General features: G+C 35.4%; 1 protein-coding gene across 1 annotated transcript in view; it reads right to left on the bottom strand.

Annotated features, from left to right (window-relative positions):
• Positions 1-18,558, bottom strand: part of pde4dip (phosphodiesterase 4D interacting protein) — a 74,975-nt gene that overhangs the window by 40,122 nt on the left and 16,295 nt on the right. The window contains exons 4-6 of the mRNA XM_067384116.1: positions 6,973-7,086; positions 4,893-4,969; positions 248-371 (exon numbers count right to left, since the gene is read on the bottom strand). Coding sequence (XP_067240217.1) covers positions 248-371; positions 4,893-4,969; positions 6,973-7,086 — 315 coding nt within the window. The remainder of the gene's footprint in view (positions 1-247; positions 372-4,892; positions 4,970-6,972; positions 7,087-18,558) is intronic.

Genomic DNA, 18,558 nt, shown 5'->3' with positions numbered 1-18,558 from the left:
AATAAAATAAAAAAATAAAATAAAATAAAATAAAAATAGTTTTGGTTCTGCATATTAAAATAAAATAAAATAAAATAAAATAGTTTTGGTTCTGCACAATAAGCATATGATTTTATAAAGTCTCTTATACAGACTTTGTTTCAAAAACACACACTTAAAAGAGTAAGTAACCAAAAGCAGCAAAAGTGTTTTAAATACTAAACACTGTAGATTTTTTTTTTTGTGTGTGTGGGAATGTAATGTGTACCTCCTGCAGAAGCTGGATCTTGGTCTCCAGAATCTCTTGCATATGTCCGATCTCCTGCTGCCGTTCCTCACAGCGACGCTGCACCTCCACCTCATTCTGATTGGTCAGACTCTCTGCTGTGGTTCTGTGAAGTAACACAATACAAACAAAATAGATTTAGTGAACAATTCAGAAAGAATGCGTCAAAACAAATCCATAGATACAAATGGGGAAAGGATGCTTTTGATCTGAATGCTGCCTGTGCCACTGTGAATTTGTTTCTAGGTTAACTAAGAGGCTAAAACAATTAATTACTTCTGCCATGATCAATAGAAATGCACTCATTACAATAATTTAAACAAAATTGTGTCATGCAAACAGCGCTGAATCTATAAAAAGCCTAGTTTACAAAGAAAGGAAGTGTTTTCACTGAAATAAATGACAATTTATATATATGCATGGAACAGTGTTTATAGTGATTATATATATAGAACTTACCAATTTAATTCTAAAACTCTATATAATATAAAAAATTCTAAAAATAAATTATACAAAAAAAAAACGTATCAGTGTCCTTTGGGGGAAAAACATTACTAGTGGTCATGTTTGATTTATTTAATCTTTGTCCCTGAGCACATTCATACCTTTCAGTCTCAGTTTCATTTTTCAATCCCCAAAGAGTATTAAAGCAAAAGAAGAGAGTCACAAAGGTGAGTCGTAACAGTCTTTGCTCACGTCTCCTCTGGGATGTTTTTAAAAGTTCTTTGTGTGTGTGAAGGGCATTGCTCTGACATTTTAAGTATTCTGGAGTGTCTGTGAGAGCCTCTCACTCAGCGCAGTGCTCGGGAAGCCTCTCGAGGACTTCATAACGGCTTTTCCAGACCCCGTTGCTCCACTGCAGCGGAGCTGTTTTTGAACGTGATGATGACTGCGGCACTGACCCCGTTGTAATTGTTTGATCTAGAGCAAATGGCACCTCTGGGTTTTTAACTGCGCCGTGCCAGGACATCCATTATTGCAACGAGCGGTTTGAGCGATCGTCCTGATCAGTCACTAAAACAGTTAGTATTCACAGCCTACAGACATGTCATTTAGCTCAGGAGGTGATATCATTCAGTTCTGCTTGTTTTTTTAGTCCTCAGTGAACAGAATGTTAGTTCTGAGTGTCTTAGAGGAAGCTATGAAGAAAAAAAAAAAAGCGAGGAGAAATTATGATGGGATTTTTTTGCGCGATTCCTAAGACTCAGACGCAGGTCACCGGCAAACACATCATCAGAACAGAACAGAGCGTGTGATGGAAATGATACACAGCAACTGGCCTTTCAACAGAACAATGATGTCACCTGAAGAATAACATTAAGGAAGGGGGTCTCATTTACAGGTGATCCCCTGAAGGCCAATGGATCCTACTGTAAATTTAAACATTACTGACACACTTCCACTCGACCGTACAAGAAAAACCAAAGCTTCTGCCATCAAGCACAAAACTTAACCCCACTTATGTGAGGACTGAGTTGCTCATTGTGTGTTTTACTGAGAACGAATTAGCTCTTGACGCTATATACAGGTGCATACAGTACAATTCAAATGTTTTTTGTTTTTGTTTTTTGAAAGAAATTGAAACTTTCATTCAACAAGTATTCATTAAATTGATCAAAAGTGACAGTAAAGACTTAAATTGTTACCAAAAAACTTTTTACTTTTTAGCTTTTTACTAAAAAGACTCCATAAAAAATTTAATAAGGGTTTCTACAAAAATATTAAGCAGCTCAACTGTTTTCAACATTGATAATAAATTTTCTTGAGCACCAAATCAGCATATTAGAATGATTTCTAAAGGATCATGTGACACTGAAGACTGTAGTAATGATGCTGAAAATTCAGCTTTGCCATCACAGAAATAAATTACATTTTAAAATATATTCAAATAGAAAACTATTTGTTATTTTAAATTGTATTAAAGGTGCCCTAGAATTAAAAATTGAATTTACCTTGGCATAGTTAAATAACAAGAGTTCAGTACATGGAAATGACATACAGTGAGTCACAAACTCCATTGTTTCCTCCTCCTTATATAAATCTCAGTTGTTTAAAAGACCTCCGAAGAACAGGCGATTACGTAACAGTCAGGATCATTAATATGTACACCCCCAATATTTGCATATGCCAGCCCAAGGCATTACACAAGCCAGTATTAAAGGTCCCGTTTTTCGTGTTTTTTTGAAGCTTTGATTGTGTTTATAGTGTGCAATATAACATGTGTTCATGTTTCGCGTGTAAAAAAAACACAGTATTTTTCACATAATTTACTTATCTTTATACCGCTGTTTCCACTGTCATAAAAACGGGCTGATGACTTCCTTGTTCTATGAAGTCCCTCCTTCAGAAATACGTAACGAGTTCTGATTGTGTCAGCGGTTCCTGTGTTGTGATTCGACAGCATCTTAGCGCACCCAGAGCCATAGAGATGGCTCTGAGCGCTCCTTGCCCGGAAAGGTCACGCCTCTTACCATAACATGTGCTGCACATAGTTTTACATGTGGATTATTGTGGTGTTGTGCCGAATGAACACAAAAGACAATAATTCCCGAGAGACTGAACTCTTTAATCTCCACAAGCAGCGACAGAAAATGTACAACGTTAGCACTCACTCAGAAGAGTACCTCATACGGAAAACAGCCATATACATAAACATAGTCCCCTCTTGTGGCCATTATGTGCACTGCAGTCCAACATTAACTATTGCAGTAAGGATACCACAATTATAATTTTCGGGAACCGAGTTAAACATAAATTGTAACCATTGATCTCTAAGTACAGCGTCCCTGGGAAGGCCACACAAAGGTGATTGGACTGTGGGATGAAAATAACACCGTTTCGACGACATGGCAACAAACACACTCTACAAACGCAACTCTTGCTCTTCTCCGTGGGAGCGCAACAAGACCACGCCCCCTTTTTTGTGTATTCCTGTGGGCGGAGGTTTTAGTGACGTCATTAAAGAAGGAAGTAGAGGGATGTAGTCCAAACTGGCCGTTCGATGTAGGCGACTTCTGTTAAATAAAATATCTCGCTTGGCATTGAACTTTGAGCTTTCAAATTTTACAGATTTTATTTATACTCTAACAACAACATTACACACTAACTAAAGTTTGAAACATGGGATCACGAAGAACGGGACCTTTAACATCTGGATCTGTGCACAGCTGAATCATCAGACTAGGTAAGCAAGCAAGAACAATAGCGAAAAATGGCAGATGGAGCAATAATAACTGACATGATCCATGATTACATGATATTTTTAGTGATATTTGTAAACTGTCTTTCTAAATGTTTCGTTAGCATGTTGCTAATGTACTGTTAAATGTTGTTAAAGTTACCATCGTTTCTTACTGTATTCACGGAGATCAAGAGCCGTCGCTATTTTCATTTTTAAACACTTGCAGTCTGTATAATTCATAAACACAACTTTCTTTATAAATCTCTCCAACAGTGTAGCATTAGCCGTTAGCCATGGAGCACAGCCTCAAACTCATTCAGAATCAAATGTAAACATCCAAATAAATACAATACTCGCATAATCCGATGTATGCATGCAGCATGCATGACGAACACTTTGTAAAGATCCATTTTGAGGGTTATATTAGCTGTGAGAACTTTTTTATGCAATGATAGAGTGGAGGGGGCGGAGAGCGCAAGCAATTAAAGGGGCCGCAGCCTGAATCGGCGCATTTCTAATTATGCCCCAAAATAGGCAGTTAAAATAAATTAATTTAAAAAAATCTATGGGGTATTTTGAGCTGAAACTTCACAGACACATTCAGGGGACACCTTAGACTTATATTACATCTTGTAAAAAAACTTTCGATGACACCTTTAATATTTCACAATATTACTGTTTTTTTTTTTTTTTTGACTGTTTTTTTAATTAAGTAAATGCAGCCTTGGTGAGTATTAGAGACTTATTTTTTTAAAAAAAGGGGCTCAAATACCCTCTCCATCAGCAAAATAAAGTCACAGGGCTGTGTGCTGCGGTACATGTTTCAAAGGGCATCATGACACTCCGCCCTGCCCCCCAAACCTGATAAGTGTTCGACATGGACTTGGCAGTGGGCTCTGGCCTTTTGCATTTGGCAGTATAGCAAGATAAGTCGCACATGCCTATGAGAAGCAGTTGTGCTGATAGTAGTTGGAAGCAGCCCAGCATTATGAGTGAGAGAGAGGATCACCAGACTGAAGAACAGACAGATTCATAGACCACAGACTTCTGTCTCAGCTGCTTTCACGGCTTTCCTGATTATGTTTGGCTTCACTATCTGCACTCTTAATAAATACTTAATTATATGATATGATACTTAACTAAATATTATCATTTTAGATTTTTTCTTATAGCTGTATAGCTTAACAACTAAAAGGTTGCATTCCCACGGTCTATATCATTTACTAATAGTTTATTCTGTCCATATAAGCTCTGAAAATGCAGATAGTTAAAAATGTAAGGGAGTTAGTTCATTTATACTTTAATTTATAACTGACATGTAAATGTAACTGGATTTAGCACTCAGGACTGACAACCATATTCTGCTGTGTGAATGTAGGGCCTGTAATTTGTCAACAGAAAATATATAAAAATATAAAGAATATATTTGTGTTGTTTGATACTTACAGGGCCTTGTCAAGCTGTTCCTGTCTTTCCTGGAGATCTTGTTTCAAACTTTCCACCTCAACCTTCAGCTCAATGTTCTGAAAAACAAAGAGATTCTTTGAAAAAGTCATTGCGATCACATTTTGCAGAATCTGGAGACAAATGTTTTGTGTTTTTTGCTTTTGCATGTATTGCATTCAAAAATATGATTTTCAAAAAACATTGCATTCCTGTCTTTATTTCTGTTCAGTTAATAATCGTCCATTAGAAATTCATGCTTACTTCCACCAAGAGACTTTTTTCATATAGATTATTCTGCAATTAATAGGCTATGCTCAATTAAAAACACTAAAAATAAAGTTGTAAATATTTCATGGATCTTCTCTGCTGAGTCTGCAGAGCCTGCGTGAGCTCTCTGCACGTGCAGCTGCAGTCTCATGGGTGTGAGGAGACCCTAAAATAGAACAAGAGACGCCAACCACCTGCTCTTTCACTCTCTCTGACACACACTCAAACATGACCCCTTTACTTTTTTCTTCCCACAATGCATCAGGCCACAGCAACAGAGACTTTTATAACTCTCACCACCAGATACTCAATGTAGCTGGCAAGAGATCAGTCTCTGCTTGTACTTGTGTGCATAGGTATGTTCTTGAAATGATACATACAAAGCCCTCAGAGAGCATTGCCAGTAAAATAGTGTTTGATGAATGAAAGCACTCAGGAGCAGCTGTCATATATCAGTCGTTCTTAATGATTTGTGCCGCCTATATGGGTCAGTGGGACTAATATTTGTTTTATCAGGTTCATTTGAAAAGGTCAGACACAGAAATAGCCTGGTTTTGGCAATAATACAGCGTCTTTGGGCTTTCTTTGCACCCACATTTCAGTTGTGAGTATCAGTTACCAGAACAGCTAAGCAATGCTATTTTAAGTCCAATTGTGCATGAATGCATGTTCATCTAATTAATCAAAATGAATTAAATTGTTCCAATAAAGACAGGTATAATGTAATGGTGTGGATTTCATTACAATATTAATGCTTCATGCATGAATATTATAACCATACACCTTAGGAATAATGGGCCTTTATAAGTGACCTGACATGTGATGCATAAATATACAGTGGGGTTCAAAAGTCTGACCTTTTTTTTTTTACCAGCAAAAAAAAATTGAGTAAAGAGTTTTGGTTTATTAATAGCAGATTTTCAATGTGATCTCAGACTTTTGGACCTGTATGTCACTCTATATGCAACAAAAGTGCGTTTAAAGTTCACAGTGTTGCATCGTGATACACTCTTCTTTTTCTGTGTTCCAGACTGGTATAGTAGTATATGGAAGATAACAGCTGAAAGTGTCACCTTTACTTCCCCATAGTAACCAAACCCAACCAGACTCAGCCAGTCAACTCTACCCATAATCCAGTTTTTCCCGTGCCGATAGTCAGTTTGTAACAGGTGCAAGAGACTGCTGATCCATATTAATGTTGTTTATTTAAATAGAGCCACATATCCAGGCTGCAGTTGTTATTCACTGTTTGACTTACTGGATGGTTGGGTGTCTGCGGTTCTAATCTATGGGCTATTTTAGGTTTTTGCATTTGTCAAGCCAGCAAAACAAGTGCTATAGTACTCGAATTTACTTATGTAAAAGCTTATTGTCACCTCCAACATATTCAGTGACAGTTTTCATGTGTGTTTCAAATGTAAAAAAAAAAAAAAAAAAAATTCTACTTATTAAATGCAATATTTGTTGGCCAAAATAATGGCTTGATATTTTGTTGTTACAGTTTTTGGTGTTTCATGAATTGTTTGAATTTCATAATTGCTTAATTGCACAATTGCAGTTAAATTGTGATGAAAATACAATAATAGGCTGTTTAATGGCAAGACAACTTACCATAACATTTGTCATCACAAAATATCCACATGACCTGGAGTAAAATGTGACTTGTCCCTGTATTTTCTTATGATCATAAAACATGCTAAAAATTTGCATTTTCCGGCAATAGATTGGCCTTTAGGTTAATAATTGGTTCATAATTTGTTGCAAAAATTAATTGTTTACATCAACACCTTAACAGTAGCCTAGTGACACTCACCCGGCGGTGGACATCCTCACTGCTACTGTCCTCAAATTTTTGCTGGAAGCGCTCCTCCAAGAAGTAGATGCGAAGCTTGAGGCTGAAGTTCTCCTTCTTCAGGTCATTGAGGTGCTGTGAAATAGTACGGTAGCCATTAAACATGACTGCTTGCTTCACACGGGGGTTCTCAGACCCCTCATACCTGCGCCATACTGCCTAAATCACGTGCTCACATTAAATGCTATTGAAGATATCTAAAAGAATCCAACTAAGATGTAGTAGGTTTTCAAAAACTAGGACAACAACATCAATATAAACAGCATGAACTGTAAGTGACACAACAAGGGTCCTCTTTCTCAAAGGGGTCTAACCCCCACCCCCCATGTGTGGTGTATGCAAAGAAGGAGGGGTTGTCCGAGTGATTATTGGGATCTTTTTTTACTTCAACAGCCACCAGAAAGAATTACCTTCAAAGATCACAGACACACTTGATGTGTTAACACACTTGATGTGTTAACTGACAATGAAATAGAACAGACAGAGAGAGAAGAGGAGGCTTACGTGCTAAAAATCAGACTGCTCATTCCAAAAGTGGATGATTCAACTAGATTCAACTGAATTTACAACTGCCATCCTTTATCTGATAACTTCTATTACTAAACCTGTTCCTCAATTCTCTCTCAAAACAATTTGCTGTGACTGACAGCATGCTGTCATGATTCAGGTCGACTGCAGTCCACAAAATAATAAGAATAATAAAAAACAAAAATAAAATAAAAATAAAGTGAACAGACTTGTGTAAAGGAGACCTATTATGCCCTTTGTCTTGAGTTTGTTTTTGGGTTCTACTAGAATAGGTTTCATGCTTGAAAAAAAACCCAAAAACACTTTTTTTCCCCCATTTACATTATTGCAGCACCTCTCTTCCCAGTCTGTCAGTAACACTCTGTTTAGTTCCAGTCTCTATGAAGCCCCTTTTTCTGAAAAGCACAATGTGATCTGATTGGTTAGATGTGGTAGTGTGTTGTGATTGGTCAAAAGCTTTGACCGTGTTTCAGAAATGTCATACCTCTTACCATAACCGCAAGTTTAAACGCACTACTAACGCAACTCCACGAGGCCTTGTCCCCTTTTTTTTGGCGAATGCCTTGATATGCGTGTGCGTTCCTGGAGGAAAACTCCAGACTACAATAGAGGTTTTTCAGGGAGTTCAGAAACAGCGCTTACTGATATAATAATTAACATACACTATATGTAAGCAATAAGGTACGAGAGGCTGTGCTATCATGAATAAGTCACGGCTGAAGGGCGTTGTTTGGTACGACGCAAAGTGGTGCCTTCAGCTGTGACTTATTCACGATACAGCACTAGCTTCGAGTACCTTATTGCTTTTATAAAACAGTTATCTCACAATACAAATATTAAAGCCAAAAATATATATCAATGCAACTTACATGAAGTAAACTTTCACTAAAGCCTTCCTAACGCCGGAAAAAATAGTCCCTGACCGTGAACAGTAACAGAAATTACATTATTACACCATTAGATGGCGGCAAAGACTGTCTTAATGAGTGTGTCAGTCAGTAGTGAAGACTTTTAGATTGAAAAGACTGAATTGTTGTGAACACGGAACAAGACACAACCGACAAATGCTTTGACTAGCGCTGTCAGTCACGGGAAAACCCATTAACTGTTAAAAGGAAAAGATAATACATTGGACATTTAAACTGATTTTTTGTTATGAGCATAACTCTGACCTAAAGGAAAATGCTAAATCTGAATGCAGATAATAAACTCGCTCACTCAATCTTTTTCTCACAATACTCTTCTACATAATACAGTAAGCTTCAATGAACAATATCGGTTGAGAACAAACAGTTTACATTGCTAAGAGTGATAGCTAAGGGTGTTGTGTAGTGATACACAGAACTGTTGGGTGAAGTGGTCATAGCTGTATTTTATCATAAATAAAACACAGCTATTGACCAATCAGAATCAAGGACAGGAATTAACCGTTTTATAATAATATATAATTACATTCTGATAATAATAATAACAACTTTGGAGTGGACTTTGTTCTTTGTAACTTCGCAGACCTTTTTTATGCTCAAACAGCAACATTACACACACACACACAAAAGTTGAAAACAGTTTTTACATTGAAAATGTAAAAAAGCATAGAAGACCCCTTTAAATGTTTCCTTGAGTATGATGTCATTAAAAAAAATAAAGAAAAAAAAAGCCAAGCAATGTATTACCAATTAATACAATATTATGTTTGGTATGAAATATTTTGATTAGAGCAAGAAAAATGAAGAAACGTCTGGAATGTTTCTTCATTTATTGATAGTTTTTCAAGTTCCATATTGGTGAGTATTTAAAAATTAACAATATAATTAGGCTACCACTATTCAGTTAATTATTATTAAAGTAATATTTTGATATAACATTTTTCTTCCAGATAATACTTTAATATAATTTAAAACATTTTGACAAAAGAAAATTTGCACTATTTCTTTTTAAAAACATTAAAAGATCTCACAGACCACAAACATTTGAACGATATTGTGTCTTTAAACATTATTAGTTTAATCATTTATCCTATATATTAACACATGTATGAATAATAAGAATGACCCACCTAAAGATTTATTTACATGTAAATATGCACTTTAATTTATCTTTATTTGTCACAGTGTTTAACCATTGGAGGGCAGTATGGATCTAAACTCTGCAGAAAGTGAACTTTAGTAAGACAAAGTACTTTCAGGGTTATTTTCAGGAGGTATCCTATACCAACTGTCACCAAGGAATTCTAGACTGGATCTCTCTTCGAACCCCAACCAACATATACATCAACAAGCCAAACACTTATGTGGAGACAGATTCACCATTTCCCAATAAAATTATTTCACAAAGAGAGAGAGAGAAAGAAAAAAGGTTTGTGAATATGAGTTGCTAGGGTTCAAATTAAAGCTTCAAAAATTAGTTTTTGTAAAATGCAAAAATATTGCACAAAATAATACTGATCAATAGATGGTTTAAAATAAGTAATAAAGTTGAACATGATTGATTTCACAAAAAAGAGAAATTTCATATGCACAAAAAGCTTGGTGGACTAAACTTCAAAGTCTAGGACAACTGGGAATGACAACTGGAGACCCCTAAAAACTCATTAAGGGCTCATACATATACTGTAGAAATATCGCACTTCAAATTTAAGCAAACTCTATTCATTTAAATCTGGATTCAGTCTTAGACGTTGCTAGAGGCAGTGAGACTGGATTACATAAATGCAATACTGTTCTGTCATGGATATTTCCCTAGCGCTTGCTGTCTGTGCCCCATCACGAGGGTGATTGCATTGCTCAGTCTGTCAGCGAGGGAACTTGAGTCCTACAGGTCTGAGCTTTTCCGTTGTGGGAGGAAAATGGGAGGTTTGACAAGTTTGTAAAGAGACACATCAGCGCCTGGACTCTGTCATTCTGTCGCTGTCTGATGGGCAGAGGTCTGACACAGGGAGGCCAAAGACAGTGAGCTTCTGTGTGCCGTACCGAGGTTAATGTACATGCAGTCTCCGTTCACTGTCAGAGCTGACTGACTGACTCTTATTGAGCACTTGAGCTTTGATATTATGAGCGGGCTAATGGGAACTGGCTCGTTTAAAGGATTACAAATGCCGAAAAAATGCAAATGAAGGGATTTGTCTGCCATAAAAGTAATGCCAGATGACAAGCTGTACAAGTGATATGGACTTTTGGTTAGAGATTAGGAATGAAAGTCTATATCAATCATTACTAGGAGTCATTAATCATAATAATAACTATGTATAAAGACAATGAGCAACAAACTCAGTCAGCAGGTCCTATAATATTAGTGTGATATTTCCCAGACACAGAGAACATTTAAATCCAAGCCTTATTAATCAAATTCATCTTGCTACGATTACAATCTCTTAAAAATACAACAGAACAGCTATATAAAATGCAGAGTTTGCAATGAAGCACATCTAATTACCGAAGACAGGATCGCTCTTGTTTCTGTGCAGGAATGTATTCGTGAACAGCTCTGTGTCTCCCTCATTTGCATTTACTGTAGACGGTTTAACGTTGCTATGGCGCCCTGTGTCAGAGAGACTTGCTTTCTGAGTCCCAACTGCTGCTTCACTTCTCTCATATCTTATCCAGCAGTTTTATGGAATACTGCACTGACAAATTGATTAATGAATGTAACGTAATATGAGTAGGTGACACAGGGTGTCCAAGGACAGAAACATACACATCAAGTGATACACACATCTCTCATTTTCTTTTTGTGTTGTATATGTCCTGAAAATTTTTTATCAAGGTTTCCACAAAAAAATATTAAGCACTATTTTCAACATTGATAATAATAAGGATCATTTTTATTAACAAATCAGCATATTTCAGTGATTTCTGGAGACTGGAGTAATGACTGCTGAAAATTCAGCTTTGTCATCACAGAAATAAATTACATTTAAAATATATTAAAATAGAACACAGTTATTTAAAATTGTAATAATGAAACCTTTTAACAGTAATGTATAATTCTATACTATTTTCTATACTATTATGTTTAGAACACTAAATAAACCCCCCAAATCAATCATTTTAAATGCTACAGTGATTTTAGGCAACAATACAGAGTACAGTATGGAAATGGATATATGTTAAAATTTTTTATTTTTTTTAAATATGAACTTTAAAGGGATAGTTCACCCAAAAATGAAAATTATCTCATAATTTACTCACCCTCAAGCCATTCTAGGTGTAAATGACTTTCTTCTTTCTGTCAAAAACAATCGGAGTTATATTAAAAAATATGCTGTCTCTTCCAAGCTTTATAATGGGAGTGAATGGTAACTGAGAACAAGGTAACATCCATTCATCATAAAAGTGCTTTTTTGGGCTTCAAAATCTCGGTTTCCATTTACTCCCATTATAAACCCTTTAAGTGAGTTTTAAATGATGACAAATGTAATCTAAATGTAAAACTAGGGAAAATGAGTATGCACAATTTGTGAGCAACTGCTGAGAAATAACCTTTTTCTCTGGAACAATTTGGAATATACATACACGCACACAAAAACAAAGCATAAAATGTGTCAAACTAAATTTGACACCCTTCATTCATGTAGTGAAATATTTCAGTTATTAAATGACAAATGAGACTGAGGCAGCAAGTACCCCTTGGCAAATGTAGTCTTTAGACTCGATGGGGAAATGCCTTTAGATAATGCTATAAAAACATATTAAACAGCCTGATGTGCTATAAACATGCTGAAGGCCTGCAACATCTCTCATCTGATACAAATTAAATCCAGAACAAATTATTTTAACTACAATTTTACAGTCCAATAAAGACGTCAATTATTTTGGACCATTTCTGTGTTTATTTGAATCTTGTAATTATGATGACCGAAGCATATGGCTGATGTGTTTGTGTGAAACTCAGCCTGACAGGCTAAGCCTGAGAGGGTTGAGAGCTCAGAGCCTGTGCTCTATTTAACACAGACATAAATCAAGCAGAAAATCAACAGTCACGGCCACTCCGCTGTATCTACAACTACCGTTGCATCGTCTTAAGTAATGAGTCACCTTACATCTGACTAATGAGTTCAGCAACAGTTTGTTGTGGCGTTTTCATGTATTTTTGTGCCTTCTTGCAGAGACCCAGATTCCTGAGCCAATTCCACAGGACATCCTTCTTGTTGCCATGGAGACAGAAAAGATAAATGGAAGGGAGGTGGATGGGAACCTCTCTTTTAGCTTGATTCAATCTATTGTTTCATGAACCTAAATCTGAAAACAATTCCTTTCTATTAATGATGCAAAAATACAAATTTTGAACCCAAAAATGTCAAATAATCTGTCTTAAAGGGATAGTTCACTCAAAAATGAAAAGGCTGCATCATTATTTCCCTTGCTTTCATCTGTGGAACACAAAAGAAGATATTTTGAAAAATGTACAATGAATAAACAGTGAAAGTCAGTGGGATCCAATTAGGGTTATTATAGTTAACTAGTATTATAGTTAACAAAACTAAAACAATATATTTAAAAATTAAATAAAATTAAATAAACAAACTGAACATAAACTGGAATTTTTTAAAAAATTTAAATTCAACATTTTATTTTAGCTAGTTGCCTAGGTAACATTTTAATTTTCATTTAATGTAAATATTTTAAATTTAAATAAAATCTACAAAATAAATTATATTGGTAATTTAACTAAAAATTACAAAAACAACAAAATAACAAAAAGTTTAACTAAAATTAAAATGAAAACGGAAAATATAAAAAATAAAAAATGAATTCAAAATATTAACAAAAACCTATAATAATATCTCAAAAATAACACTGGGTCCAATTTGATATTTAAAAATAGAAATGAATATGAAGAATTTCATGTAATTTTCAGTGAGTCTTTTCTTACATAAAGTTACCATACGGCTTCAGAAGTCTCGAAATACAGCACAAGCCATCACTTTTATGCTGCATATTTTGTGTTTCATGGGTTTGAAATGACATGAGGATGATTAAAAGATGACAGAATTGTCAGTTTTTGGAGAACTCTTTCAACTCATTTTTCAATTCCCCCTATGTAACCTCTTTTTTCCATTCACAATCTCCTCCTCGTCCTCTCTCACTGGTAAATCATTTCCAGATGCGATGGCACGGGATGGTGCTAGTGGTACGTGTACATTGGAGCCTCTGCCTGTTTGCCAGCATCGTACTGAGACGAGGGGAGAGCTTTTCCACAGACTATGCCAGCCCCACTGAGCCTAACACGCAAGCACAAGCACTCACAGACAAACACGAAAGCCATACGCCAGACACACATATGAGAAACACACACCTCAACACATCAACACTGCCGTACAGAAAGCAGGTTCTGTGTCTGAACCACTATCCCGGCCCCCTACAGTGGTGACTACATTTTTGTTAAAAAGTCAAGGTCCCTCGTATTGGGTTTAACAGTTCATTGGCAGAACGTTTATGAGGTAAAGCCACCCTGGTGGCTAACGCAGAAGGAGCTAATGGGATTAATGATGTCGAGTGTAAAGGTAACATAACATAAAGGTGTCAACAGAATGAAAATGCTCAGAGCAGCAATACTACGCTTCAAAAGTTAGATAATAACAAAAGAATAATGTTACTTATTCCTGCACTGTGAACCTGAATAAGTTGGCAAAACTCAAAAAAATTGAGGCAAAATGTAGTTAATAAAGTTAATAAATTCAAAGTTTTCATGCAGCAGCACGCTTAATTCATACATTTAACTTAAAATTGTTTTGTAACCTCAATGTAAATATTTTATTAATGTAAACTTAGCTAGCTATAACAAGCTAATTCAGAAAATGCTAAATTGCTAATTTGCTAACATGTTAACAATAGCATGGTATAGTACTTGCTGAATGAGTACAGCAATATAGCGCATTTAACATACTTGCTCTCAAACCAGGCCACATGCACCACATGTCACCATGATGGTAACTCTCCAAAAATCAACATTAACAGAAACTCTTCTAAATTAGCATAACAAAACAATCACTACTAAACCTCCCACTTAACATTAATCTTGCGCAAAAAATATATATAACACTTAATTTTAGCATTTACTCTCCCTTTCAAGTGCCATAGACAAAGCATGCTGGGAAAAAGAAATCCCAGCCCAGTTTCAGTTAAACTTAAGTTCATCTAAATTAAAAGAAATAAGTTCGTAAAACTCAAAACAATGAAACAGTTCAGTTTACTGAAAATATATCAGTTCTGTGAACTTGAAAGAAAAAGAAAGTGCTAAATACTCATAAAAGTTGATTTGACTGAACTAATTTGTTTAATTTATGTTTGTCCAACTCAAACCAGTTCATTATTTTGAGCATTGGCAAAGCAGAAGTCATTACTCCAGTCTTCAGTGTCACATGATCCTTCAGAAATCATTCTAACATGCTGTTTTGGTGCTCAAGAAACATTTCTTACTATTATGAACATTAAAAACAGTTGTGTTGCTTAATATTTTTGTGAATACATGATACTTTTTTAAAAGATTCTTTGATGAATAAAGTTGAAATTGAAATAGTAATTCTAAAAGTTTTTACTGTCACTCTTTGATCTATTAAATGCATAATTGCATAATAAAAGTATGAACTTTTTTTTTTTACTGATGGTGGTATATAGTGTAAGAAAACAACACTGCAATAGCTCAGTCAATGTTCATCTGCATTCTTTGCACTAACTTCTAAAGGAAATGAAGAGAGAACATCACATCCTGGTGCCATTTACACATCCAAGCCATACATTTTAACAGAGAGATTACTTTTCAGCTTGACACTGAATACCAGACCAGAGCCTTCTTGGCCAAAGATCTGATGCTCCTGTCGGAGTTCCCCGGCCCTTGCAGGGTTGTGATATTTTACCCAGGCAAACGTGGACGTCCCTGGGCATGGAGTGTGACGGATGGCTCTTGTCGTTGAGCTCGCATCCACTCAGCAGACCGATACTCCTGCTGAGCCTCTGGGCTTCAATTCAGGCTTCAGCACAACAACGGCTGCAAAATGACCAAACTACACAAGATGACTTATTCCCATCTCCCATTTTGTCTGTTAATTTGTTTACTCACATCTTTCTTCTTTTTGCTAAATTCCAATTAATGCTAAGCCTCTTCGCTGTGACTCAGGAAATACATCATACATCTCTTCAATTGCAGCACATGTTACTCTCTGATAGCAACCAATTCATTATTTCCACATCCGTTTTCAGTAATGAGAGGAAGGACAGTAATCTGAGTTTTAAAGAAAGGTTTAACTCCACAGTCAACAACATAAAGCCATCAGAGAAAACAGGGATCACTTCATCATGCTGAGCCATTAATAAGAAATGATTCCTGAGCATCAAATCAGCATATCAAATAATTTCTGAAGGATCATGTGACACTAAAAACTGGAGTAATGTTGCTGAAAATTTAGCCTTTTAAAGAATAAACTACTTTTTAAAATATATTAAAATAGAAAACAGTTATTTTAAATTGTAATAAAATTTTACAATGCTACAATTTTGTTTAATTAAATAAATGAAGCTTTGGTTAACATAAGTACAGAAGAGGATTAGGGCCAAGCAATAATAAAAAAATAAAACCATCTCGAGAGTAAAGTTGTTAAATTTCGAGAAAAAACTAGTTAAATGTCGAGAAAAAAGTCGAGATAAAATGTTGAGAATAAACTCGTTAAATTACGAGAAAAAACTCGTTAAATTTCGAGAAAAAAGTCGAGATAAAATGTTGAGAATAAACTCGTTAAATTACGAGAAAAAAATCGTTTTTTGTTCTCATAATTTAATGACTTTTTTCTCGTAATTTAATGACTTTATTCTCATAATTTAATGAGTTTATTCTCAACATTTTATCTCGACTTTTTTCTCGAAATTTTACGACATTTTTCTCATAATTTAACGAATTTGTTCTCATAATTTAACAACTTTTTTCTTGTAATTTAATGACTTTATTCTCAACATTTTATCTCATTTTATAACATTTTATAAATTTAACAACATTTCGAGATGGTTTTATTTTTTTATTATTGCTTGGCCCTAATCCTCTTCCGTACATAAGAGACTTCTTTTAAAAACAATAAAAAAATCTTACAAGCTCCAAGCTTTTAAACAGTAGTTTTTTTTTCCTTCCTAGATTTTAATATTTTATATTATTGATTCAAATAAAATAAAATAAAAATCGAACTAATAGATTTTACCATCACTGATGTCAAATCTGGCAAAACGTGTTTTGATGCACCATACGTACTAAATGTAAGCAGTGAAAAACGAATTACACCGCACATTTCTACACAAAGCTGTTCTACTGAGAGCTTCTCGTCACGTCACTGTATGGATTTACTATATCAACAAGATTTTGCCATTTCTAGCAGAATGTCAAATGAGCAATCAGCTTCTTATGTTTAACAGAAGTATGTGATCTCAAATGAGAAATCACTTAGTGAAAGAATAATCACTGATGTTTATGTACACATAAAAGTCACTGTAAAACAAATCAAGTCACTGGCTTTCCTCAATGAAGTGCAACAAAAAGCGACTGAGATTGACTACTGTGTCACAAGCTGTCCAGCAAGGCATTTTCCAAGAGCAAACCGTAAACACAGCGAACGAGACCTCCTCTGCGCGAGCATTTCATGTTACAGGCTGAATTCTGTTTGGAAGAAGCAAAATAAAACACTGGTTTTCAGTCGCACTTCAAAGACTAAATCTGCCTTTAATTCAGTGTGTTTATGGTGAGACTAAATTATGGGATCAAGTTCAACCAGCTCTGAAACCCGCAGCCAATTGTCATGGACTTTTGCATTGAATGCTATTGTCCATGTGTGACGTGCAACAGAATTTCCCCTCGAACTCTCTTTGTCTTCTGTCTATTTCTGCTTAACATGATTGGGAAAGTTGCTTCGAATTAAACAGAGCTCAGAAACAAAGAGAGCAGTCATTCTTTAAAACCAGAGCACAGGAAAAAAAAAAATCCAACCATGCCAACAACCAGACCTCCACAGGTCACTGCAGTCTTCCAGCATCTGTCCGTGTGGATTCACTGACTGAAAAGAGAAATTACAGGCCTTTGAAATATAGACAACACAGATTTCTGCAGTTGGAAAAAAAATTCCTTTATAGCTGTAAGTTTTGAGCTTTTAACAGCAGACTTTTAAACAGTGCGACTAATAAAACCCATTGGGTTAGAAGTACAATTCCTCGCTTTCAAAGAGAATAAAATGAATACAGTTTATTTCATTATTTTTAATTTCTCCTATTCCTCAAATTAATTTATTAAAATCTAATTAGATTAAATTAGAATAGATAAAGTTGAACTGAAAGCAGCTACACAGTGCTTACAATTTCATTTAATTCTCGCTAATAACAAATAGCCTATAGTAAGCATTCCCTTAAGACACTGACAAAAAAACATGGGTTTGTGTTTGTACCAATTTGCTGTTGTCCATTTATATACGGGTGAATGGCAATATACAATCACAGAACTTGCTTTAGGGCACTTTCAGTTAATGTACGACTACCTACTATTTCTTGACCACAAAGGATTTATATAAAGAACAGGCATGTTCATTGTACACGTGTAAGAGAGATACTGAAAAATACATAATATGCACAAAATGATAGTGCATATTTCAATTATACTTGCCATTTATCATTATATATAATTACAGAGTTAAGTTCGAGAGCACTACTGTCAAACACTGCAAACTCAAATGAACAACAGACCATCTGAATCTTTCGTAGCTTCCCTTTTTAAGTTTTTTAAAAGAATCAGTGGTTAACACATTCAGCCAAGTGCTTCTGGCTTTTGCCACAAAAGCATGAGGCTTTTTTCAACCTTGGTTGTGCGATGTAATAATGTATACTTGCTATGATAGTACGGAGAGAATCTCGCACACTGGTCCTCCATGTTTATAAGAGGTTTCTACTAGGGCTGGGACAATATATTGATGCATCGCGATTTGTGGATCGCTTCTGATATTTTCCAAATGCATCGTAAATCGATTCTAAGCTTAGTTTTTAACATCAGATGGCG

Source organism: Chanodichthys erythropterus, chromosome 4 (genome assembly GCF_024489055.1).
Source record: "Chanodichthys erythropterus isolate Z2021 chromosome 4, ASM2448905v1, whole genome shotgun sequence".
NCBI lineage: Eukaryota > Metazoa > Chordata > Actinopteri > Cypriniformes > Xenocyprididae > Chanodichthys > Chanodichthys erythropterus.
Note: the sequence above shows the minus strand (reverse complement) of the source record. Positions and strands in the feature narration are given on the sequence as shown.